The 27,468-nt window shown below is 48.4% G+C and overlaps 1 protein-coding gene across 4 annotated transcripts in view; it reads right to left on the bottom strand.

The window, feature by feature from the left end:
- Window positions 1-27,468, bottom strand: part of LOC123770354 (LIM domain-containing protein jub) — a 232,854-nt gene that overhangs the window by 74,075 nt on the left and 131,311 nt on the right. For all 4 annotated transcript variants that reach the window (XR_011228469.1, XM_045762192.2, XM_069324475.1 and 1 more), the window contains exon 2: window positions 9,987-10,077. Coding sequence is in view for 3 of the 4 variants with exons in the window: in XM_045762192.2 (XP_045618148.2) it covers window positions 9,987-10,077 (91 nt within the window). In the remaining variant the exon portion in view is untranslated. The remainder of the gene's footprint in view (window positions 1-9,986; window positions 10,078-27,468) is intronic.

Here is a 27,468-nt window from a genome sequence, read left to right as displayed (position 1 = left end):
CCACATGGGATAGAGCCCTTCCCCCTAAAGATACCTGATCAACTACACTGTTATTCATATTTCAGACTAGGAGTGAACATCCCGGAGTGAACGATAAGGAAGAAAATGCAGAACGGAACCAGTGAAGAGCAGAGGTGCCATAGGCACAATCAGAGAACACTGTATAAACATCAGAGGTCCGCGGTTGTTCAACGTCCTCCCAGCGAGTATAAGAAATATTGCCGGAACAACTGTGGACATTTTCAAGAGGAAATTGGACTCTTTTTTTTTTTTTTCCTCCAAGGAGTGCTGGACCAACCGGGCTGTGGTGGGTATGTGGGCCTGCGGGCCGCTCCAAGCAACAGCCTGGTGGACCAAACTCTCACAAGTCAAGCCTGGCCTCGGGCCGGGCTTGGGGAGTAGAAGAACTCCCAGAACCCCATCAAGCAAGCAGTGACGTAGCGGGCTGGGTGACCACACTCACCAACCTGGAGGTCTGAACAAATTCACAAGGGCCGTGATGAGGATTCGAACCTGCGTCCGAGAGCATCCCAGACGCTGCCTTAATCGACTGACTTACGACATGGTCAAAAGGAGTTGAAGCTGAATCTTATTTGATGAATCTTGTTCATCTGATGTATCACGCAATTGTGATTTGTGTGTGTAATGAAACTGGAGGTCAGGTCAGTCACCAGGTTCATCTTGGCCCCCACCTTTACCTCACCTCAAGGATCCATACCACTGAACACTGTGACAACTACAGGACGACCGTGACAACACGAGAGCATGGTCCCTCAAGTGGCTACAAGAGTTCAATCCTAGCACGTGCACAGTAGTGAGTGCGGGTGCTGGGAACGAGACACCGGATACAAGGTATCACATGCTCAGAGGAAATCCTCACCGGGTCCCAGCGAGAAAAAAAATTGAGTCGACATGACACCAGTGGTGGCACCATGTGAGCCCACACTGGTGGTGGCACCATGAGAGCCCACACTGGTGGTGGCACCATGTGAGCCCACACTGCTGGTGGCACCATGAGAGCCCACACTGGTGGTGGCACCATGTGAGCCCACACCAGTGGTGGCACCATGTGAGCCCACACCAGTGGTGGCACCATGAGAGCCCACACTGCTGGTGGCACCATGTGAGCCCGCACTGGTGGTGGCACCATGAGAGCCCACACTGGTGGTGGCACCATGTGAGCCCACACTGCTGGTGGCACCATGTGAGCCCACACTGGTGGTGGCACCATGAGAGCCCACACTGGTGGTGGCACCATGAGAGCCCACACTGCTGGTGGCACCATGTGAGCCCACACTGGTGGTGGCACCATGAGAGCCCACACTGGTGGCACCATGAGAGCCCACACTGGTGGTGGCACCATGAGAGCCCACACTGGTGGTGGCACCATGAGAGCCCACACTGGTGGTGGCACCATGAGAGCCCACACCAGTGGTGGCACCATGTGAGCCCACACTGGTGGTGGCACCATGAGAGCCCACACTGGTGGTGGCACCATGAGAGCCCACACTGGTGGTGGCACCATGAGAGCCCACACTGGTGGTGGCACAATGTGAGCCCACACTGGTGGTGGCACCATGTGAGCCCACACTGGTGGTGGCACCATGTGAGCCCACACTGGTGGTGGCACCATGAGAGCCCACCACACTGGTGGTGGCACCATGAGAGCCCACACTGGTGGTGGCACCCTTGTCACCACCCAGGCTGGTGGTGGCACCCTTGTCACCACCCAGGCTGGTGGTGGCACCCTTGTCACCACCCAGGCTGGTGGCACCCTTGTCACCACCCAGGCTGGTGGTGGCACCCTTGTCACCACCCAGGCTGGTGGTGGCACCCTTGTCACCACCCAGGCTGGTGGTGGCACCCTTGTCACCACCCAGGCTGGTGGTGGCACCCTTGTCACCACCCAGGCTGGTGGTGGCACCCTTGTCACCACCCAGGCTGGTGGTGGCACCCTTGTCACCACCCAGGCTGGTGGTGGCACCCTTGTCACCACCCAGGCTGGTGGTGGCACCCTTGTCACCACCCAGGCTGGTGGTGGCACCCTTGTCACCACCCAGGCTGGTGGTGGCACCCTTGTCACCACCCAGCCTGGTGGCACCGCCACGAACCTGAAGAAGGGGAATGAAGCCACAATAGAGGGGGAGGGGGAGGGGGGGAGGGAGTCACGTGGTAAGAGATGTCACACAACATGTAGAGTGGGTATGTTTGGTCAACTGCCTCATGTTGCCCCCACACCTGCCAACACACACCCACACAGCAACGCCCAAACCCACACCCCCGCACACACCGGCACCCCCACACACCGGCACCAGCCGCACGACCGACCGCTCACACAGCAGCAGCTAAACTGACAGCAGCAGCAGCAACATGCCTCACTCTGCCCTACCCTGGGACGGGGGCAGGCCGCCCCCTGCCTGGCACTCTAACCTACCCTGGGACGGGGGCAGGCCGCCCCCTGCCTGGCACTCTGCCCTACCCTGGGACGGGGGCAGGCCGCCCCCTGCCTGGCACTCTAACCTACCCTGGGACGGGGGCAGGCCGCCCCCTGCCTGGCACTCTAACCTACCCTGGGACGGGGGCAGGCCGCCCCCTGCCTGGCACTCTAACCTACCCTGGGACGGGGGCAGGCCGCCCCCTGCCTGGCACTCTAACCTACCCTGGGACGGGGGCAGGCCGCCCCCTGCCTGGCACTCTAACCTACCCTGGGACGGGGGCAGGCCGCCCCCTGCCTGGCACTCTAACCTACCCTGGGACGGGGGCAGGCCGCCCCCTGCCTGGCACTCTAACCTACCCTGGGACGGGGGCAGGCCGCCCCCTGCCTGGCACTCTAACCTACCCTGGGACGGGGGCAGGCCGCCCCCTGCCTGGCACTCTAACCTACCCTGGGACGGGGGCAGGCCGCCCCCTGCCTGGCACTCTAACCTACCCTGGGACGGGGGCAGGCCGCCCCCTGCCTGGCACTCTGCCCTACCCTGTGCCTGTAGCCCTAAAGGATACCCACACAAACGACTACCATCCATGAAGGTGAAATGTGGATCACAGAGTACAATCGTTTCAGATGGGACAGGAAACACAGCTACAGGCTGGGGTCAGCCTCTACACCACACACACACACACACACACACACACACACACACACACACACACACACACACACACACACACACACACACACAGGAAACACAGGCTACAGGCTGGGGTCAGCCTCTACACCACACACACACACAGGAAACACAGGCTACAGGGTGGGGTCAGCCTCTACATCAAGGGGGGACACAGGCTACAGGGTGGGGTCAGCCTCTACACCACACACACTCATCTGTACTGAGCTGCTAAACACCACAAACCATATGATGGAAGTGCTGATAATAAAAAAAGAGAGATCCTAAATGTACATATTGTCCTTGTATACAAGTCACCGAAGGCTAATCATCAGCAGGTTAAAGACCAACTAATGAAAAAAGAACTGCTTGGAAAACCTCACAAATTGAGCCACGAAGATCATCCTGCTTGGGGACTTGAACCTACGGCACCTGAAATGGAAGACCCTGGCTAATACAGTTATATCAGCGGGAATACCAGGAAGTAGCCTAAATGAACAGTCACATGCAAATGACCTGCTACGGATGTGTGACAGGTTTGCCTTAAACCAGCAAATAGTAGAACCAACTAGGAAGGAGAACACGCTGGACCTCATTTTCACTAATAATGATGAATTGATCAGGAACATAATGATTACAAATACCTGTTACTCAGATCACAACTTAATTGAAGTCCTGACAAGCATGGGGCACCATGTTTCTGGGACCTGCACAACCAGTCCCGAGTCCCAGGGGAGGAGATTTCAGCAAATTCAACTTCAATAATAAACAGATAAACTGGGAGCAAATAAACCAAGACTTCACAGAAATAAATTGGGAAGAACAGCTAGAAAATGCAAACCTGAACCAGTGCCTGGAAAAAATAAGCTCAGTAGCACTAGAAATATGTTCAAACCGCATACCCCTAAGAAAAAAAAGAGGAAGAGATGCAGATTGGAACGGGAACGTCGTTCCCTCCATAGACGAAGAAAACGAATCGCGGAACAACTTGAGAGTCGCACCCTATCTCAAGAACGGCGAAGGTGGTTAGGTAGAGAAATAGGAACAATTGAACTCAAGCTACAAGTTATCGTACAAATTCCAAGAGCGACATGAGAGGAAAAGGCCATCAGTGAAACAGAAAGAAATCCGAAATATTTTTTCCTCCTATGCGAAATCAAGATAAAAAAACACATCTAGTATCGGGCCCCTGCGAAAGGGAGATGGAACTTTCACCGATGACAACAAAGAAATGAGCGAGTTACTGAGGAATCAGTATGACTGATTTCAGCGAGCCACTAAACACACTGAAGAGTGATAATCCTAATGAATTTTTCATGGATATGATACCAACATCATATATCAGATGTCACCCTGTCCCCACTGGAGTTTGAAGAAGCCATAGACAGTATGCCTATGCACTCTGCACCAGGCCCGGATTCTTGGACCTCTATAGTCATCAAGAACTGTAAAATAACACTATCGCAGGTCCTCCACATTGTGTGGAGACAAAGCCTAGATACTGGCGTTATCCCTGATATACTAAAAACAACAAAGATAGCACCACTCCATAAACGAGGAAATAAGGCAGAGGCAAAAAATTACAGACCGATAGCACTAACATCGCACATCATAAAAATCTTTGAGAGTGTTAAGAAGTAAGATCACAATATACATGGAATCGCAGCATCTCCATAACCCCGGACAACATGGTATCAGAACAGGGCGCTCTTGCCTGTCGCAGTTGCTGGACCACTATGATATGGCATTACATGCTATGGAAGACAAACAGAACGCTGATGTAATTTACACAGATTTCGCAAAAGCTTTTGATAAATGTGACCATGGTGTTATTGAACATAAAATGCGTTCAAAAGGAATTACCGGGGAAATAGACAGATTAATCTAACATTTCCTGACTAACAGAACCCAATGTGTAATAGTCAACAAAATAAAATCTTATTTTATTTTGTAAGAAGTGATCTTACTTCTTAGCACTCTCTCAAAGATTTTTATGATGTATGATGTTAGTGTTATCGGTCTGTAATTTTTTGCCTCTGCCTTATTTCCTTCTTTATAGGGTGGTGCTATGCTGTATTTAGTATGTCAGGGTGACGTCTGATATATGATTTGATGTTGGTATCATATCCATGAAAAATTCATTAGGATTATCACTCTTCAGTGTGTTTAGTGGCTCGCTGAAATCAGTCATACTGATTCCTCAGTAACTCGCTCATTTCTTTGTTGTCATCGGTGAAAGTGCCATCTCCCTTTCGCAGGGGCCCGATACTAGATGTGGTTTTTGATCTTGATTTTGCATAGGAGAAAAAATATTTCGGATTTCTCTCTATTTCACTGATGGCCTTTTGCTCTCTTTGCCTCTCCTGGGTTTTGTATGATTCTTGTAGCTTGAGTTCAATTGTTTCTATTTCTCTAGCTAACCTTCTTCGCCGTTCTTGAGATAGGGTGCGACTCTCAAGTTGTTCCGCGATTCGTTTTCTTCGTCTATATAGGGAACGACGTTACCGTTCCAATCTGCATCTCTTCCTCTTTTCTTCTTATTGGTATGCGGTTTGAGAATATTTCTCGTGCTACTGAGCTTATTTTACTGAAGCTACTAAACTTTAACTCACTTAAGTGTAAATGATGAAATGAGGCAAGAGTCAAATAGAGAAAGGAAGATCTGGGGGTTGATATCACATAAAACCTGTCCCCAGAGTTCCACATCAATAGGATATCATCAGCGGCATATGCTAGATTGGCCAATATAAGAACTACCTTTAGAAACTTGTGTAAGGAATCATTCAGGATCTTATATACCACTTATGTCAGACCAATCCTGGAGTATAGCTCCAGCCTGGAGTCCATACCTAGTTAAACACAAGACAAAGTTGGAGAAGATTCAGCGGTATGCCACCAGACGAGTCCCAGAACTGAGAGATATGAGCTACGAGGAAAGGCTCAGGGAGCTGAACCTCACGTCCCTGGAAAACAGAAGAGTAAGGGGAGACATGATAATCACCTACAAAATTCTCAGAGGAATTGACAGGGTGGACAAAGACAAATTCTTCAGCACGGGTGGGACACGAACAAGGGGACACAGGTGGAAACTTAGTACCCAGATGAGCCACAGTGACGTTAGAAAGAATTTTTTCAGTGTCAGAGTAGTTAATAAATGGAATGCATTAGGCAGTGATGTGGTGGAGGCTGACTCCATACACAGTTTATAATGTAGATATGATAGAGCCCAATAGGCTCAGGAACCTGTACACCAGTTGATTGACGGTTGAGAGGCGGGAAAAAGAGCCAGAGATAAACCCCCGCAAGCACAACTAGGTGAGTATACACAGAACAAGTGTCATCTCATAATGTGAAGTGAACGTTCTCATAATGTCTCCTATCATGGTCCAGGCCGCCGCCGCCGCCAGGTTTGCTGGGTTATGTTCAGTAAATGTGAGGTGATGAGACATGATAACTGCCAGATGTGTCACATGTTGTGCCCACACACACCAAGTGTCATCATCAGTGCCACCAACAAGGGAGAGGATGTTTTGGTGGTGAACCAGGCGGTTCATTCATCACCATATCCTCGCTTATCTCTGTAAATAGCACGCCGTCACACCGGATATACATTACCGTATACATATGGATACACAGTAGGGGGTGAGTTTCGGGAGTACTACTCCACGAGCCCGGCCTGAGGCCAGGCTCCACTTGGGTTAACTTGGTCCACCAGGCTGTTGCTTGGAGCGGCTCGCAGGCCCACATACCCACCACAGCCTGGTTGGTCCGGCACTTGTTGCAAGAGCTTGTTTTAATGTCTATTGAATACATCCACTTTTGTTCCGGCAATATTTGTTGAGGAGCTGTGACCTCTGATGTTGAGAGAGTGTTCTCTGGTTGTGACTGTGGCACCGCTACTCCTCACTGGTTCCCTTCTGTGCCGCTTGTGTGGCATAGTGGTTGATGTCACACACACCATCTTCCCACCAGGAGAAGGGTGCCAGGGGCGGCCCCAGGGTGCCAGGGGCGGCCCCAGGGTGCCAGGGGCGACCCCAGGGTGCCAGGGGCGACCCCAGGGTGCCAGGGGCGACCCCAGGGTGCCAGGGGCGACCCCAGGGTGCCAGGAGCGACCCCAGGGTGCCAGGAGCGACGCCAGGGTGCCAGGGGCGACCCCAGGGTGCCAGGGGCGACCCCAGGGTGCCAGGGGCGACCCCAGGGTGCCAGGGGCGGCCCCAGGGTGCCAGGGGCGGCCCCAGGGTGCCAGGGGCGGCCCCAGGGTGCCAGGGGCGGCCCCAGGGTGCCAGGGGCGGCCCCAGGGTGCCAGGGGCGGCCCCAGGGTGCCAGGGGCGGCCCCAGGGTGCCAGGGGCGGCCCCAGGGTGCCAGGGGCGACCCCAGGGTGCCAGGGGCGGCCCCAGGGTGCCAGGGGCGGCCCCAGGGTGCCAGGGGCGGCCCCAGGGTGCCAGGGGCGGCCCCAGGGTGCCAGGGGCGGCCCCAGGGTGCCAGGGGCGGCACCAGGGTGCCAGGGGCGGCACCAGGGTGCCAGGGGCGGCACCAGGGGGAAGGGGAGGCGACAAGTCACAGGCCACGTGGGGCCATAACAGCCCACCAAAATACCGTAATTCTATTCTGGTGGGGGAGACCACCTCCCACACACACCACCATGGTGGGGGAGACCACCTCCCACACACACCACCATGGTGGGGGAGACCACCTCCCACACACACCACCATGGTGGGGGAGACCACCTCCCACACACACCACCATGGTGGGGGAGACCACCTCCCACACACACCACCATGGTGGGGGAGACCACCTCCCACACACACCAGCATGGTGGGAGAGACCACCTCCCACACACACCAGCATGGTGGGGGAGACCTGGTTAATACCTGATTGATGGGGTCCTGGGAGTTCTACTCCCCAAGCCCGGCCCGAGGCCAGGCTTGACTTGTGAAAGTTTGGTCCACCAGGCTGTTGCTTGGAGCGGCCCGCAGGGCCACATACCCACCACAGCCCGGTTGGTCCGGCACTCCTTGAAGGAAACAATCTAGTTTCCTCTTGAAGATGTCCACAGTTGTTCCGGCAATATTTCTTATAGTCGCTGGGAGGACGTTGAACAACCGCGGACCTCTGATGTTTATACAGTGTTCTCTGATTGTGCCTATGGCACCTCTGCTCTTCACTGGTTCTATTCTGCATTTTCTTCCATATCGTTCACTCCAGTACGTTGTTATTTTACTGTGTAGATTTGGGTCCTGGCCCTCCAGTATTTTCCATGTGTATATTATTTGGTATCTCTCTCGTCTCCTTTCTAGTGAGTACATTTGGAGGGCTTTGAGACGATCCCAATAATTTAGGTGCTTTATCGCGTCTATGCGTGCTGTATACGTTCTCTGTATTCCCTCTATTTCAGCAATCTCTCCTGCTCTGAAGGGGGAAGTGAGTACTGAGCAGTACTCAAGACGGGACAACACAAGTGACTTGAAGAGTACAACCATTGTGATGGGATCCCTGGATTTGAAAGTTCTCGTAATCCATCCGATCATTTTTCTGATTGACGCAATATTTGCTTGGTTATGTTCCCTAAACGTTGAGTCGTCGGACATCATTATTCCTAAATCCTTTACATGCTGTTTTCCTACTATGGGCAGATTCGATTGTGTTCTATACCTTGTATTATGTTTCAGGTCCTCATTTTTGCCGTACCTGAGTACATGGAATTTATCACTGGTAAACATCATGTTATTTTCTGCTGCCCAATCGAAAACTTTGTTGACATCTGCTTGTAATTTGTCCATGTCTTTAGCAGAGGTAATTTTCATGCTGATTTTTGTATCATCTGCAAAGGATGACACGAAGCTGTGACTTGTATTTTTATCTATATCTGATATGAGAATAAGGAACAGTAGCGGTGCAAGGACTGTACCTTGAGGTACAGAGCTTTTAACTGCGCTTGGACTCGATTTGATTTGATTGACTGTTACTCTTTGTGTTCTGTTCAACAGGAAATTGAGATCCAGGGTCGTACTTTACCAGTTATTCCCATTGACCTCATTTTGTGAGCTATCACCCCATGGTCACATTTGTCAAACGCCTTTGCAAAGTCTGTGTATACAACATCTGCATTTTGCTTTTCTTCTAGAGCTTCTGTGATTTTGTCATAGTGGTTGAGTAACTGTGACAGACAGGATCTTCCCGCTCTAAATCCATGTTGTCCTGGATTGTGTAACTCATTATTTTCCATAAAACTAGAAATTTGATTCCTAATTACTCTTTCAAAAACTTTTATTATGTGTGATGTTAGTGCAACTGGCCTATAATTTTTTGCCAAGGCTTTACTCCCCCCCTTGTGCAACGGAGCTATATCTGCAGATTTAAGTGCTGCTGGTATCTCCCCTGTATCTAGGCTCTTTCTCCATATTACGCTGAGTGCTCTCGCTACTGGTACTTTACATTTCTTTATGAATATTGAATTCCACGAGTCCGGCCCAGGAGTTGAGTGCATAGGCATGTTGTCAATTTGTACTTCAGTCTTCCGAGTTTGTGTTAATATCCGGTATATTGTCTGGGGTTTGTGTGGCATTCATGTGTCACTCTTATTCTTCCCATAACGTCGGTGACCATTGTCTTACTGCTACGTGAAGTTCGCGTCCGCTGTATCTACCAGCTTTGCTCCTCACGTCTCCTCACCCCTGGGGGGGGGGGGGAACCTATCTATGCAGTCTTCAGTACACCTAGGTTCTGGGAGATCTACTCTCCAAACCTTACCTGGGGCCAACTGCCTTACCCGGGATACCGTGATCCAACTGGCTGTTGTTTGCAGCGGCTGGCTTCGTGAGAGAGTATTAGAGACAGATGGTAGGCGAGATGAGTAACAAAGTAAGGGAGGAAATACTCACCATAATATTCTCCCTCCTGTTCTTGCTTCTCCATCTCCTCCTCTATCTGCTGCGTCAGAGCCTCCAGCTTCCTCTCAGCCTCGCTCATCCCCTGCAAACACAACGGTATTGTTATTGTTACACTCTCACATGGGCCACTATAGTACCCCACCACTGTCACATGGGTCACTACAGTACCCCACCACTCTCACATGGGTCACTACAGTACCCACCACTGTCACATGGGCCACTATAGTACCCCACCACTGTCACATGGGTCACTACAGTACCCCACCACTCTCACATGGGTCACTACAGTACCCACCACTGTCACATGGGTCACTACAGTACCCCACCACTCTCACATGGGTCACTACAGTACCCACCACTGTCACATGGGTCACTACAGTACCCACCACTGTCACATGGGTCACTACAGTACCCACCACTGTCACATGGGTCACTACAGTACCCACCACTGTCACATGGGTCACTACAGTACCCACCACTGTCACATGGGTCACTACAGTACCCACCACTGTCACATGGGCCACTATAGTACCCCACCACTGTCACATGGGTCACTACAGTACCCCACCACTCTCACATGGGTCACTACAGTACCCACCACTGTCACATGGGTCACTACAGTACCCCACCACTCTCACATGGGTCACTACAGTACCCACCACTGTCACATGGGTCACTACAGTACCCACCACTGTCACATGGGTCACTACAGTACCCACCACTGTCACATGGGTCACTACAGTACCCACCACTGTCACATGGGTCACCACAGTACCCACCACTGTCACATGGGTCACTACAGTACCCCACCACTGTCACATGGGTCACCACAGTACCCCACCACTGTCACATGGGTCACTACAGTACCCCACCACTGTCACATGGGTCACCACAGTACCCACCACTCTCACATGGGTCACTACAGTACCCACCACTGTCACATGGGTCACTACAGTACCCACCACTGTCACATGGGTCACTACAGTACCCCACCACTGTCACATAGGTCACTACAGTACCCCACCACTGTCACATGGGTCACTACAGTACCCACCACTGTCACATGGGTCACTACAGTACCCACCACTGTCACATGGGTCACTACAGTACCCCACCACTGTCACATGGGTCACTACAGTACCCACCACTGTCACATGGGTCACTACAGTACCCACCACTCTCACATGGGTCACTACAGTACCCCACCACTGTCACATGGGTCACTACAGTACCCACCACTGTCACATGGGTCACTACAGCACCCACCACTGTCACATGAGTCACTACAGTACCCCACCACTGTCACATGGGTCACCACAGTACCCACCACTGTCACATGGGTCACCACAGTACCCCACCACTGTCACATGGGTCACTACAGTACCCACCACTGTCACATGGGTCACCACAGTACCCCACCACTGTCACATGGGTCACTACAGTACCCACCACTCTCACATGGGTCACTACAGTACCCACCACTGTCACATGGGTCACTATAGTACCCCACCACTCTCACATGGGTCACTACAGTACCCACCACTCTCACATGGGTCACTATAGTACCCCACCACTCTCACATGGGTCACTACAGTACCCACCACTGTCACATGGGTCACCACAGTACCCACCACTGTCACATGGGTCACTACAGTACCCACCACTGTCACATGGGTCACCACAGTACCCACCACTGTCACATGGGTCACCACAGTACCCCACCACTGTCACATGGGTCACCACAGTACCCCACCACTGTCACATGGGTCACTACAGTACCCCACCACTCTCACATGGGTCACTACAGTACCCACCACTGTCACATGGGTCACCACAGTACCCACCACTGTCACATGGGTCACTACAGTACCCACCACTGTCACATGGGTCACTACAGTACCCCACCACTGTCACATGGGTCACCACAGTACCCCACCACTGTCACATGGGTCACTACAGTACCCCACCACTGTCACATGGGTCACCACAGTACCCACCACTGTCACATGGGTCACTACAGTACCCCACCACTATCACATGGGTCACCACAGTACCCCACCACTCTCACATGGGTCACCACAGTACCCCACCACTGTCACATGGGTCACCACAGTACCCCACCACTCTCACATGGGTCACTACAGTACCCACCACTGTCACATGGGTCACCACAGTACCCCACCACTGTCACATGGGTCACTACACTACCCACCACTGTCACATGGGTCACTACACTACCCACCACTGTCACATGGGTCACCACAGTACCCCACCACTGTCACATGGGTCACCACAGTACCCACCACTGTCACATGGGTCACTACAGTACCCCACCACTGTCACATGGGTCACTACACTACCCACCACTGTCACATGGGTCACCACAGTACCCACCACTGTCACATGGGTCACTACAGTACCCCACCACTCTCACATGGGTCACCACAGTACCCACCACTGTCACATGGGTCACTACAGTACCCACCACTGTCACATGGGTCACTACAGTACCCCACCACTGTCACTTGGGTCACCACAGTACCCACCACTGTCACATGGGTCACTACAGTACCCCACCACTGCTTGATGACGTTCTGGGAGTTCTTCTACTGCCCAAGCCCGGCCCGAGGCCAGGCTTGACTTGTTAGAGTTTGGTCCACCAGGCTGTTGCTTGGAGCGGCCCGCAGGCCCACATACCCACCACAGCCCGGTTGGTCCGGCACTCCTTGGAGGAATCTCGTTTCCTCTTGAAGATGTACACGGTTGTTCCGGCAATATTTCTTATGCTCGCTGGGAGGACGTTGAACAACCGAGGACCTCTGATGTTTATACAGTGTTCTCTGATTGTGCCTATGGCACCTCTGCTCTTCACAGGTTCAATCTTGCATTTTCTTCCATATCGTTCACTCCAGTACGTTGTTATTTTACTGTGTAGATTTGGGACCTGGCCCTCCAGTATTTTCCATGTGTATATTATTTGGTATCTCTCTCGTCTCCTTTCTAGAGAGTACATTTGGAGAGCTTTGAGACGATCCCAATAATTTAGGTGCTTTATCTCGTCTATGCGTGCCGTATATGTTCTCTGTATTCCCTCTATTTCAGCAATCTCTCCTGCTCTGAAGGGGGAAGTGAGTACTGAGCAGTACTCGAGACGGGACAACACAAGTGACTTGAAGAGTACAACCATTGTGATGGGATCCCTGGATTTGAAAGTTCTCGTAATCCATCCGATCATTTTTCTGATTGACGCAATATTTGCTTGGTTATGTTCCCTAAACGTTGAGTCGTCGGACATCATTATTCCTAAATCCTTTACATGCTGTTTTCCTACTATGGGCTGATTCGATTGTGTTCTATACCTTGTATTATGTTTCAGGTCCTCATTTTTGCCGTACCTGAGTACATGGAATTTATCACTGGTAAACATCATGTTATTTTCTGCTGCCCAATCGAAAACTTTGTTGATATCTGCTTGTAGTTTTTCAATGTCTTCAGCAGAGGGAATTTTCATGCTGATTTTTGTGTCATCTGCAAAGGACGACACGAAGCTGTGACTTGTATTTTTATCTATATCTGATATGAGAATAAGGAACAGCAGTGGTGCAAGGACTGTACCTTGAGGTACAGAGCTTTCAACTTGCGCTTGGACTTGATTTGATTTGATTGACTGTTACTCTTTCTGTTCTGTTCGACAGGAAATTGAGTATCCAGCGTCCTACTTTTCCAGTTATTCCCATTGACCTCATTTTGTGTGCTATAACTCCATGGTCACATTTGTCAAACGCCTTTGCAAAGTCTGTGTATACAACATCTGCATTTTGCTTTTCTTCTAGAGCTTCTGTGATTTTGTCATAGTGGTTGAGTAACTGTAACAGACAGGATCTTCCCGCTCTAAATCCATGTTGTCTTGGGTTGAGTAGTCCATTATTTTCCATAAAACTAGAAATTTGATTCCTAATCACTCTTTCAAACACTTTTATTATGTGTGATGTTAGTGCAACTGGTCTATAATTTTTTGCCAAGGCTTTACCTCCCTCCCCCTTGTGCAGAGGAGCTATATCTGCAGATTTAAGTGCTGCTGGTATCTCCCCTGTATCCAGGCTCTTTCTCTATATTATGCTGAGTGCTCTCGCTACTGGTACTTTACATTTCTTTATAAATATTGAATTCCACGAGTCAGGCCCAGGAGCTGAGTGCATGGGCATGTTGTCAATTTATCTTTCAAAGTCTTCCGAGTTCGTATTAATATCCGTTATATTATCTGCAGCTTGAATGTCATTCATAAAGAAGCTGTCTGGGTCATCAACTTTCATGTTGTTTATTGGTGTGCTAAGCATAGCTTCATACTGGCTTCTTAGAATGTCACTAATTTCTTTGTTGTCCTCTGTGTACCTTCACTTGTAATTAACGGTCCAATACTGGTCGAGGTTTTGGATTTTGATTTTGCATATGTGAAAAAATATTTTGGATTTTTCTTTATCTTTTGTATAACTCTGTTCCAATTCCATTTCCTCAGACTCGTACGATTAATTCAACGTTTGTTCTATTTCTTCGATCTCCCTGCTTAGGTTTATTTCCGTTTTTAGTGATAGTCGTGACTGCCTAAGCATTTCCGTTATTTTTTTCCCCTTCTGTACAGTCGTCTGCGTTCTCTTTCTAGAGTGGTCCTCTTTCTGCCCCTCCTCACAGGCACGTGCTTCAAGCAGACCTTGTAAGCTTCAGCTGTCAGTTGAGCTATTCCCTGTGTGGGAGTTTTGTCGCTTAAGACCGTCTCCCATTGAATGGTTGCAAGGTCTACATTTACTTTTTCTCAGTCGATCCTCTTATTGTTGAAATTGAATTAATTCAATACCCCTTTTCGTTTGTTGGGTCTCTTAGACCTACTACCGTTATTTATGCTAGTTCGCACTTAAATGAGCTTATGGTCTGAGTATGAAGTATCTGAGACAGTAATGTCTCTGATTAGTTCATCATTGTTTGTGAATAACAAGTCTAGTGTGTTTTCGTTCCTAGTTGGTTCTGTAATCTGTTGATTGAGCGAGAATTTGTCACAGAATCTCAAAAGTTCTCTGACCTGTGGTTGGTTATTTCCCGGGTCATTCCCTGCTATGATATTTGTGTTTGCCGTTCTCCATCTTAGACTCGGTACATTGAAATCTCCAAGATAATATCTGGAGCTGGGTTTGCTAGGTTATCAAGGATGTTCTCTATGTTGAGCATCTGCTCTGTGAATTCCTCAACCGTTGTATCTGGCGGTTTATATATTAGAATAATAATTAGGTTTATGTTCTACCTTGATTCCAAGTACCTCTACCACCTCATTAGTTGAGTTTAGTAGCTCTGTGCATACCAGGTCTCTGTGCATACAGACTTACTCCTCCATTTGACCTAGTTTCTCTATCACATCTATATAAATTATAATTTGGAATCCAGATTTGATTCTCGATGTGATCTTTCGTATGAGTTTCCGTGAATGCCCCAAATATTGAGTTTGACTCTAATAGGAGGCCATTTATGAACTTTATTTCTTGAATTTTACTTCAGGTCTTGTATGCAAATTTGAATAATTTTCCATATTGTGTGTCATTTCTGGTGGGCTTTGGAGGTTCTCCCCCCCCCCCCTCATCACCCTGACACAGGGTGTGTTGTTCTGGGAACGGTGTGTAGTGTTGGGACACTATAGTTGTACCTGGTGTACAGTGTAGTGTTGGGACACTATAGTTGTACCTGGTGTACAGTGTAGTGTTGGGACACTATAGTTGTACCTGGTGTACAGTGTGTGGTGTTGGGACACTATAGTTGTACCTGGTGTACAGTGTGTGGTGTTGGGACACTATAGTTGTACCTGGTGTACAGTGTGTGGTGTTGGGACACTATAGTTGTACCTGGTGTACAGTGTAGTGTTGGGACACACTATAGTTGTACCTGGTGTACAGTGTGGTGTTGGGACACTATAGTTGTACCTGGTGTACAGTGTGTGGTGTTGGGACACTATAGTTGTACCTGGTGTACAGTGTGTGGTGTTGGGACACTATAGTTGTACCTGGTGTACAGTGTGGTGATGGGACACTATAGTTGTACCTGGTGTACAGTGTGTGGTGTTGGGACACTATAGTTGTACCTGGTGTACAGTGTGTGGTGTTGGGACACTATAGTTGTACCTGGTGTACAGTGTAGTGTTGGGACACTATAGTTGTACCTGGTGTACAGTGTGGTGATGGGACACTATAGTTGTACCTGGTGTACAGTGTAGTGTTGGGACACTATAGTTGTACCTGGTGTACAGTGTAGTGTTGGGACACTATAGTTGTACCTGGAGTACAGTGTAGTGTTGGGACACTATAGTTGTACCTGGTGTACAGTGTAGTGTTGGGACACTATAGTTGTACCTGGTGTACAGTGTGTGGTGTTGGGACACTATAGTTGTACCTGGTGTACAGTGTGTGGTGTTGGGACACTATAGTTGTACCTGGTGTACAGTGTGTGGTGTTGGGACACTATAGTTGTACCTGGTGTACAGTGTAGTGTTGGGACACTATAGTTGTACCTGGTGTACAGTGTGGTGATGGGACACTATAGTTGTACCTGGTGTACAGTGTAGTGTTGGGACACTATAGTTGTACCTGGTGTACAGTGTAGTGTTGGGACACTATAGTTGTACCTGGAGTACAGTGTAGTGTTGGGACACTATAGTTGTACCTGGTGTACAGTGTAGTGTTGGGACACTATAGTTGTACCTGGTGTACAGTGTGTGGTGTTGGGACACTATAGTTGTACCTGGTGTACAGTGTGTGGTGTTGGGACACTATAGTTGTACCTGGTGTACAGTGTGTGGTGTTGGGACACTATAGTTGTACCTGGTGTACAGTGTGTGGTGTTGGGACACTATAGTTGTACCTGGTGTACTGTGTGTGGTGTTGGGACACTATAGTTGTACCTGGTGTACAGTGTGTGGTGTTGGGACACTATAGTTGTACCTGGTGTACAGTGTGTGGTGTTGGGACACTATAGTTGTACCTGGTGTACAGTGTGGTGATGGGACACTATAGTTGTACCTGGTGTACAGTGTAGTGTTGGGACACTATAGTTGTACCTGGTGTACAGTGTGTGGTGTTGGGACACTATAGTTGTACCTGGTGTACAGTGTGGTGATGGGACACTATAGTTGTACCTGGTGTACAGTGTAGTGTTGGGACACTATAGTTGTACCTGGTGTACAGTGTGTGGTGTTGGGACACTATAGTTGTACCTGGTGTACAGTGTGGTGATGGGACACTATAGTTGTACCTGGTGTACAGTGTAGTGTTGGGACACTATAGTTGTACCTGGTGTACAGTGTGTGGTGTTGGGACACTATAGTTGTACCTGGTGTACAGTGTAGTGTTGGGACACTATAGTTGTACCTGGTGTACAGTGTAGTGTTGGGACACTATAGTTGTACCTGGAGTACAGTGTAGTGTTGGGACACTATAGTTGTACCTGGTGTACAGTGTAGTGTTGGGACACTATAGTTGTACCTGGTGTACAGTGTGTGGTGTTGGGACACTATAGTTGTACCTGGTGTACAGTGTAGGTTTGGGACACTATAGTTGTACCTGGTGTACAGTGTAGTGTTGGGACACTATAGTTGTACCTGGAGTACAGTGTAGTGTTGGGACACTATAGTTGTACAGTGTGTGGTGTTGGGACACTATAGTTGTACCTGGTGTACAGTGTGTGGTGTTGGGACACTATAGTTGTACCTGGTGTACAGTGTAGTGTTGGGACACTATAGTTGTACCTGGTGTACAGTGTGGTGTTGGGACACTATAGTTGTACCTGGTGTACAGTGTAGTGTTGGGACACTATAGTTGTACCTGGTGTACAGTGTAGTGTTGGGACACTATAGTTGTACCTGGTGTACAGTGTGGTGATGGGACACTATAGTTGTACCTGGTGTACAGTGTAGTGTTGGGACACTATAGTTGTACCTGGTGTACAGTGTGTGGTGTTGGGACACTATAGTTGTACCTGGTGTACAGTGTAGTGTTGGGACACTATAGTTGTACCTGGTGTACAGTGTAGTGTTGGGACACTATAGTTGTACCTGGTGTACAGTGTGGTGATGGGACACTATAGTTGTACCTGGTGTACAGTGTAGTGATGGGACACACTCACCTCACTATAGTTGTACCTGGTGTACAGTGTGGTGATGGGACACACTCACCTCACTATAGTTGTACCCGTATGCCATCTTGAGTCGCCAAGCCTCGAGTTATTTGTACTAAATGTGTGTGTGAGCGCCGAGGGCGTCTTATGGCGGGGCGTTGGGGGCGGAGCACGCGGCGGCGCCTCGGTGCTACAGGAGCGGGTGCCCGCTCAGCATTGTGCTCCACCTGCTCCTTCACTCTCACACGCTAATTACCCCCAATAAGGGCGGTCCTGGCGCCAGCTAATAGAGAAAAGCGCCTGCCATCAGTGTCTTGCTTGACACACACACAATATATATATTTTGTATTGATTTATGTCGGTACACTTGGGGGACAGAGCTGCAGCTGTCAACTAATTGATACATCAATGTAGTCCCAGACATGAAGTCCTAAGTTCAGTAGAATAGATTTATGACAGCGGTGTCCCAGGAAGCATGAAGCTGCAGCCAATTTGAAAATTTAAGATAAAACAAATAGGCAAAAGTGAGTGAACAAATTATATAATTGGATATTCAAAACAAAAGATTTGTCAACAACAAAGATGGCCGCCACAATAAGGAGAACACAACCGATGAACATGTCAATGTTTTCACTTAAGAGAAAGTAATGGAAGGTTTCCTTGGCCGGTTAGTGATGTTTGAGGATTTGCTAAACATTTAAAAAGGAAAAGGTTTATAATTTAAACAAGAATATGAAGGTCTCATGAGTGAAAGTAATACTTTAAAATAAATAACTTTACAGCAGGATAAGGACATTTCTAAACTGAGTGACAAGGTAAGGGGACGTGAAGGTCAAGTCATGTCACTAGGGGGAAAAGAATAAGACGCATGGAAAATAAAGGTGGGCACGTTTCAAGTTAATAGAAAAATAGATAAATGTGGAACTGAATTCATTGCAACTCCACTTGCTAGCGAAAACAAAGAGTTACGAAAGTATACGACAAGTGAAACATTATGGACAATTTAATTGGAGGAGGGTATTAACGAATTGTAAATTTGTAAAAAGAGAAAAACAATAAAAAAAAGTATGTTTGGAACTAAAAAAAACAAAAACAGAAGCACAGAAAAGCAGTTAGGATATAACAAGTTACCAGCAGTAAATTTGTACATCCTAGTAATTCATCCTGGTATTTGGATGCAATTTTGATAACATCAAGCCATGCAAACAGCCTACGAGAACAAGAGCAGAGGACGCTCCATCTATTATTAATTTGGTATTTACCACGAAAAAAAAGAAAATGAAAGATATTTATCATTTACTACCTTCCTCCACTAGACAAGCGCGACCATGTCCTATGGCAAATCAAATACGTAATTCGTTATAATCTAGAGGAACATGTTGAAAAAACTTTTTTCCAAGAGATTATGGGAAACTGTCTAAATTGTAATGAATATGACTGGAAAGATTTATTCTTGGGCAAGGATATAAAGACATTTATATCAAAACAGACATGCAAAACAAGGCTGGTTCAACAGAACTTCTGAGTGGGTCAGAGATCAAAAGACACAACAAAAATAATTGAATGTAATGAAACGCCTCTTTCTGGGTGAGCCCCAGTGGCCATCTCTATCAGATATCTCCCAACTATTACGTTATCTTGGCTATGGAGTCGTGTTATGCAGACAAGAGTCAGCTGAAAGATATATAGACCTTATTGTGACTACAGGTATAGGAATATAGCTTATGAGCGACTGAAGCTATGGCTATGTATTGCCTGTGTCTACGGACACTTGGAGACTACCATAACACTGCCGGTCTCCAGACACTTGGAGACTACCATAACACTGCCAGTCTCCGGACACTTGGAGACTACCATAACACTGCCGGTCTCCGGACACTTGGAGACTACCATAACACTGCCGGTCTCCGGACACTTGGAGACTACCATAACACTGCCGGTCTCCGGACACTTGGAGACTACCATAACACTGCCGGCACTTGGACACTACCACAATACTGCCAGTCTCCGGACATTTGGAGGCTGTTGGTCTTCTCCAGCTAAGCACTGTGGCTGGCTAAACTATAAGATGAACAATGTCACCTTCTGTGATTGGTGCCCAGACACCTGTATCAAAACACTGGTGAACCATAATTGCTCCAAAACGCTGCTTAGTGGAGGCAAAGTGGAGGGGGAGGGGGTGTGGGAGAGGTGTGGGTGGGGCAGGGTATCGGCCTGCCTCGGGGTAATGGGCAGGGTGGCGCCCGCCCGCTCTCTACCAACACTTTACATGCGAGCTGGTGGAGCACCTTGCGGTAATCGTCCAGCAGGGTGAGGCTTGGTCCATGCTTCTGGTGGTGGTGCTTGTTGTTGTGTGGTGGTGGTGGTGGTGCCTGCTGGGCCTGGTTCATGCCTCTGGTGGTGGTGGTGGTGGTGGTGGTGGTGGTGGTTATTGTTGTGTGGTGGTGGTTGCTGCTGCTGGGTCTGGTTCATGCCTCTGGTGGTGGTGGTGGTGGTGGTTATTGTTGTGTGGTGGTGGTTGCTGCTGGGTCTGGTTCATGCCTCTGGTGGTGGTGGTGCTGGTGGTGGTTATTGTTGTGTGGTGGTGGTTGCTGCTGGGCCTGGTTCATGCCTCTGGTGGTGGTGGTGGTGGTGGTGGTGGTGGTGGTGCCTGCTGGGCCTGGTTCATGCCTCTGGTGGTGGTGGTGGTGGTGGTGGTGGTGGTGGTGGTTATTGTTGTGTGGTGGTGGTTGCTGCTGCTGGGTCTGGTTCATGCCTCTGGTGGTGGTGGTGGTGGTGGTTATTGTTGTGTGGTGGTGGTTGCTGCTGGGTCTGGTTCATGCCTCTGGTGGTGGTGGTGCTGGTGGTGGTTATTGTTGTGTGGTGGTGGTTGCTGCTGGGCCTGGTTCATGCCTCTGGTGGTGGTGGTGCTGGTGGTGGTTATTGTTGTGTGGTGGTGGTTGCTGCTGGGTCTGGTTCATGCCTCTGGTGGTGGTGGTGCTGGTGGTGGTGGTTGCTGCTGGGCCTGGTTCATGCCTCTGGTGGTGGTGGTGGTGGTGGTGGTGGTGGTGGTGCTTATTGTTGTGTGGTGGTGGTTGCTGCTGGGCCTGGTTCATACCTCTGGTGGTGGTGGTGGTTATTGTTGTGTGGTGGTGGTTGCTGCTGGGCCTGGTTCATGCCTCTGGTGGTGGTGGTGGTGGTGGTGGTGGTGGTTGCTGCTGGGCCTGGTTCATGCCTCTGGTGGTGGTGGTGGTTATTGTTGTGTGGTGGTGGTTGCTGCTGGGCCTGGTTCATGCCTCTGGTGTTGGTGGTGGTGGTGGTTATTGTTGTGTGGTGGTGGTTGCTGCTGGGCCTGGTTCATGCCTCTGGTGGTGGTGGTGCTGGTGGTTATTGTTGTGTGGTGGTGGTTGCTGCTGGGCCTGGTTCATGCCTCTGGTGGTGGTGGTGGTGGTGGTGGTTATTGTTGTGTGGTGGTGGTTGCTGCTGGGTCTGGTTCATGCCTCTGGTGGTGGTGGTGGTGGTGGTTATTGTTGTGTGGTGGTGGTTGCTGCTGGGCCTGGTTCATGCCTCTGGTGGTGGTGGTGGTGGTGGTGGTTATTGTTGTGTGGTGGTGGTTGCTGCTGGGTCTGGTTCATGCCTCTGGTGGTGGTGGTGGTGGTTATTGTTGTGTGGTGGTGGTTGCTGCTGGGCCTGGTTCATGCCTCTGGTGGTGGTGGTGGTGGTGGCTGCTGCTGGGCCTGGTTCATGCCTCTGGTGGTGGTGGTGGTTATTGTTGTGTGGTGGTGGTTGCTGCTGGGTCTGGTTCATGCCTCTGGTGGTGGTGGTGGTGGTGGTGGTTATTGTTGTGTGGTGGTGGTTGCTGCTGGGTCTGGTTCATGCCTCTGGTGGTGGTGGTGGTGGTGGTGGTTATTGTTGTGTGGTGGTGGTTGCTGCTGGGTCTGGTTCATGCCTCTGGTGGTGGTGGTGGTGGTGGTGGTTATTGTTGTGTGGTGGTGGTTGCTGCTGGGTCTGGTTCATGCCTCTGGTGGTGGTGGTGGTGGTGGTGGTTATTGTTGTGTAGTGGTGGTTGCTGCTGGGCCTGGTTCATGCCTCTGGTGGTGGTGGTGGTGGTGGCTGCTGCTGGGCCTGGTTCATGCCTCTGGTGGTGGTGGTGGTTATTGTTGTGTGGTGGTGGTTGCTGCTGGGTCTGGTTCATGCCTCTGGTGGTGGTGGTGGTTATTGTTGTGTGGTGGTGGTTGCTGCTGGGTCTGGTTCATGCCTCTGGTGGTGGTGGTGGTGGTGGTGGTGGTGGTTATTGTTGTGTGGTGGTGGTTGCTGCTGCTGGGCCTGGTTCTATTCTGCATTTTCTTCCATATCGTTCACTCCAGTACGTTGTTATTTTACTGTGTAGATTAGGGACCTGGCCCTCCAGTATTTTCCATGTGTATATTATTTGGTATCTCTCTCGTCTCCTTTCTAGAGAGTACATTTGGAGAGCTTTGAGACGATCCCAATAATTTAGGTGCTTTTTCGCGTCTATGCGTGCAGTATATGTTCTTTGTATTCCCTCTATTTCAACAATCTCTCCTGCTCTGAAGGGGGAAGCGAGTACTGAGCAGTACTCGAGACGGGACAATACAAATGTTTTGAAGAGTACAACCATTGTGATGGGATCCCTGGATTTGAAAAATCTCGTAATCCATCCTATCATTTTTTTGGCTGACGCAATATTTGCTTGGTTGACAGGACAGGTTTAGACAGGTCTTGGTTTAGACAGGTCCAGATTGAAGAAATCGAGCCGAAATTGAAACTCATTTCGGACTGAATAAAGGCAGTTAGAACAGAAAGCAATTCAGGAAATAAAGAAAAATCAGAAGTGTGATGTGATCAGAAGTCAGGTTACTAGTTTCATGAAGACCATTGACCTCCACTACCCAGGGCAACGTAGAGTTATAGCAGGAAGTTCATGCCTCTCACAGCTACTTGACCATTACGACAAAATCACCGAGGCATTAGAAGAAAAACAGAATGCAGATGTAGTATACACAGACTCGCAAAGGCATTCGACAAATGTGACCATGGATTGATAGCACACAAAATGAGGTGAATGGGAATAACTGGTAAAGTAGGACGCTGGATACTCAATTTTCTGTCGAACAGAACACAAAGAGCAACAGTCAACCATACAAAATCGAGTCCAAGCGCAGTTAAAAGCTCTGTACCTCAAAGTACAGTCCTTCCACCACTGCTGTTCCTTATTCTCATATCAGATATAGACAAAAATACAAGTCACAGCTTCGTGTCGTCCTTTGCAGATGACACAAAAATCAGCATGAAAATTATCTCTGCTGAAGACATTGAAAAACGTCAAGCAGATATTAATAAAGTTTTTGATTGGGCAGCAGAAAATAACACTATGTTTAATTGATAAATTCCTGTACTCAGGTACGGTAAAAATAAGGACCTTAAACATAGTACAGGGTACAAAATACAATCGAATCTGCCCGTAGTAGGAAAGCAGCATGTAAACGATTTGGAAATAATGTCTGACGACCTAACGTTTAGCGAGCATAACCAAGCAAATATTGCGTCGGCCAGAAAAATGATCGGATGGATTACGATATTTTTCAAATCCAGGGATCCCATCACAATGGTTGTACTATTCAAAACATTTGTATTGTCCCGTCTCGAGTACTGCTCGGTACTCACTTCCCCCTTCAGAGCATTTGAGATTGCTGAAATAGAGGGAATACAGAGAACAGATACGGCACGCATAGACGCGATAAAGCACCTAAATTTTTGGGATCATCTCAAAGCGCTCCAAATGTACTCACTAGAAAGGAGACGAGAGAGATACCAAATAATGTACACATGGAAAATACTGGAAGGCCAGGTCCCAAATTTACACAGTAGAATTGAACCAGTAAAGAGCAGGGGTGCCGAAGGCACAATCAGAGAACACTGTATAAACATCAGAGGTCCGCGGTTGTTCAACACCCTCTCAGGATGCATAAGAAAAATTACCGGAACAACCGTGGACATCAAGAGAAAAGTAGATAATTTTCTCCAAGGAGTGCTGGACCAACCGGGCTGTGGTGGGTATGTGGGCCTGCGGGCCGCTCCAAGCAACAGCCTAGTGGACCAAACTCTCACAAGTCAAGCCTGGCCTCGGGCCGGGCTTGGGGAGTAGTAGTCCCAGAACCCCATCAAGCAGGTATCAAGTGACCTCTTTCTGGTTTTCCTCATAGACATAGGCTTCAGAAGTTAGTTTTTCTATTCCTTGTGTAGGATTTTTATTACTTAGAACAGTTTCCCATTGAATGGTTTGTAAGCTCCCTGTTGAATTTCTTCCAGTCTATCCTTTTATTATTAAAACTGAATTTACTGAATAACACTTCTAGATTATTCTTTCTCTTGGGCCTACTACCGTTATTAATGTTAGTTTGCACTTCAATGATCTCGTGGTCCGAGTATGTAGTGCCTGAAATTGTAATATATCTGATAAGTTCATCATTGTCCGTGAATATCAGGTCCAGCGTGTTTTCGTTCCTAGTTAATTCTGCAATCTGCTGATTGAGCGATAATTTGTCACAGAATCTCAGTAGTTCTCTGACCTGTGGTTGATTATTTCCAGGTTGATTTCCTGCTATAATGTTATTTACTATACTCCATTTTAAATTGTGTAGATGGAAGTCTCTAAGGAAAATAATATCTGGTACTGGGTTTGCTAGGTTACCAAAATTATGTATTTTGTGGATCTGTTCAGTGACTTCCTCAACTGTTGCATCTGGCGGTTTGTATATTAGAATAATAATTATTTATATTTTCTTCCTTGATTCCAAGTACCTCTACCACCTCATTGGTCGAGTTCAAGAGCTCTGTGCATACCAGTTCCTCTTTAATATACAGACCTACTCCTCCACTTGACCTAATTACTATCACATCTATATAGATTATAATTTGGGCTCTATTTTCACTATCCAAGCAGTTTTTCTTGTGGGTTTCTGTAAATGCACCAAATATTGAGTTCGATTCTATTAGAAGGCCATTTAAGAACTTAATTTTATTTCTTGATTTTGACTTTAGGCCTTGTATGTTTCCAAATATGAATGATATCCCATATTGTCTCACTTCTGGTGGCCTTGGTAGTTCTCCCCCCCCCCCTCTCTACCCTGGTCCAGGGTGTGTTGTTTTGGTAGTGGTTCGTCCAGTGATGGTAGAGGTGCGGGTGTTGTGTGGTGTAGTACCTGTGTGCTTGTTGATGACTTGTATTCCAGTCTTCTGGGTATCTCCCTTCCCCTCTGTAATCCTGCAGTGGTTCCATCTGACTGTTCCTCTCTCTTACATATTCTACTCTGTTTCTGCCTCCCTCTAAAAAATTTCTAGTAGTATCATATTGATCTTCCCGTCTATAATGCTGTGTACCTCTCACCTGGAATTCGGGGCACTGAAGATTGTAACTTTTTTGTCATTAACTGAAGATTTACATAGTTTAGGGTGGTAGTATCTGCACTGTTCCAAAACAGCATGTACTCCTCGCCAACATGTGCAGAAAACTACATTTTATGCCATATTTTCCATATTTGCAGATGCTTTGTGCATAGAACTTATAAATATTTGAAGTTTTTACTTTTTTCAGGATATTTATACCTGTGTCCGTCTTGGCCGCCTCTTTATTGGAGCCATCTCCTTTGTTCGTGGCAATTCCTTCGTTTATGGACTCTCTCCCATTGTTGTTCTCATTGTTTATATTACCTGGCTCTGCAATATTGCTGTAGTTGTGTACCACAATACCCTCTCCCTCCACACTACTGCTGCTGCTGCTGTTCTCTAAACTACCTGTTCTGTAGTTTTGGTCGTTATCCAGTGTTGTCTATTCACAGTCCGCATATATCATTGGTAACTCTTCTGTGAATGTTAATCTCTGACTTGGGAATGGCATTCATCAGCTGAGTTATGTTTACCCATATTAACCTCTCATTTTTAAAAACGCAGTATATTCCTTGTCTGTTTGTGCATGCTGTTGATAATGCTACACAGCTCAGGTGAAATGTTTTGTTGCAGATGCAACACTTGACGCCTACAGTACGTCTTTCAAATTCTTTAAAACACTTGCCACACACCTCCATTGTTTGATGTATTGTATTGTGTTTGTGCTTCACTGTCTCGATCCCTTGTTGACCTTAGTCATTTTACTATTTATAATATTTTATGTATACAGTATATTTATAATATTATATGTATACAGTATATTTATAATATTATATGTATACAGTATATTTATATTATAAATGTTTATTTGTTTTACATGATGGTCAGGTACTTATCGCATGGTAGAGGGCGATGGTCCCAGTGGGATGATCAGTTGACAGTTGTTTCTCAGGTCGCGGGCTGGATTTGCGCTGCAACTGGCAACTGGATGCCTCTAGTTGCCAGTTACTTGAGATGGGGGGGAGGGTGCCAGAGGTGTGCCGTGGCCGCCTGCCTGCTTGCCTGGTGGCCGCCCAGGGGTGGGGGGGGGGGAGTGTAATCATGTGAGGGAGGTGGGGCAAGGTCGCCCTTCCACACGCTCCCCACCTGACACCTCCCCCCACTACACTACCCCTCAACACCCCCCCCCCACGCTACACACACCGTATGTAAACACTCCACCCCACCCACGCCCCCCACACCACCCACCCTCGCCCACACCCCACGGAAGAAGAAAGTGAGGAAAAGGCTCGTAGAGCATCTGGAGGGAAATAGCTTTGTAACACATCACCAACATGGGTTCAGAGATGGTAAATTGTGCCTCACAGGGTCAATAGAATTCTATGACCAGGCAACAACAATTAGGCAAGAATGAGAAGGGTGGACAGGCTGCATTTTCTTGGACTGTCAGAAAGCTTTACAGTAACTGGCACAGTAACCCATCAAAGGCTGTTACGAAAGTTGGAGCAACAGGCAGGAGTAAAATAAGGGGCTCCAGTGGATAAGGGAGTATCTAAAGCAATAGGAAACAGCGAGTAACTGTGAGGGGGGACGCATCAAAGTGGCAAGATGACACCAGTGGGGTTCCACAGGGCTCTGTACTCGGACCCATCCTGTTTCTAGTATATGTAAACGGTCTTCCAGAGGGTATAGACTCATTCCTCTCAATGTTTGCTGACGATGCAAAAATTATGAGAAGAATCAAAACAGATGAAGATAGACAGAGACTACAGGACGATCTGGACAAACTGGAGGAATGGTCTAGAAAATGGCTGCTAAAGTTCAACTCAGGAAAGTGTAAAGTAATGAAATTAGGCGAAGGAAGCAGGAGGCTGAACACAAGGTACCATATGGGAGGTGATATCCTGCAAGACTTAAACAGAGAAAGATCTGGGGG

The sequence above is a fragment of the Procambarus clarkii genome, chromosome 14, assembly GCF_040958095.1.
Source record: "Procambarus clarkii isolate CNS0578487 chromosome 14, FALCON_Pclarkii_2.0, whole genome shotgun sequence".
Lineage (NCBI taxonomy): Eukaryota > Metazoa > Arthropoda > Malacostraca > Decapoda > Cambaridae > Procambarus > Procambarus clarkii.
The sequence above is the reverse complement of the archived record's forward strand: the minus strand, read 5'-3'. Positions and strand labels throughout refer to the sequence as shown.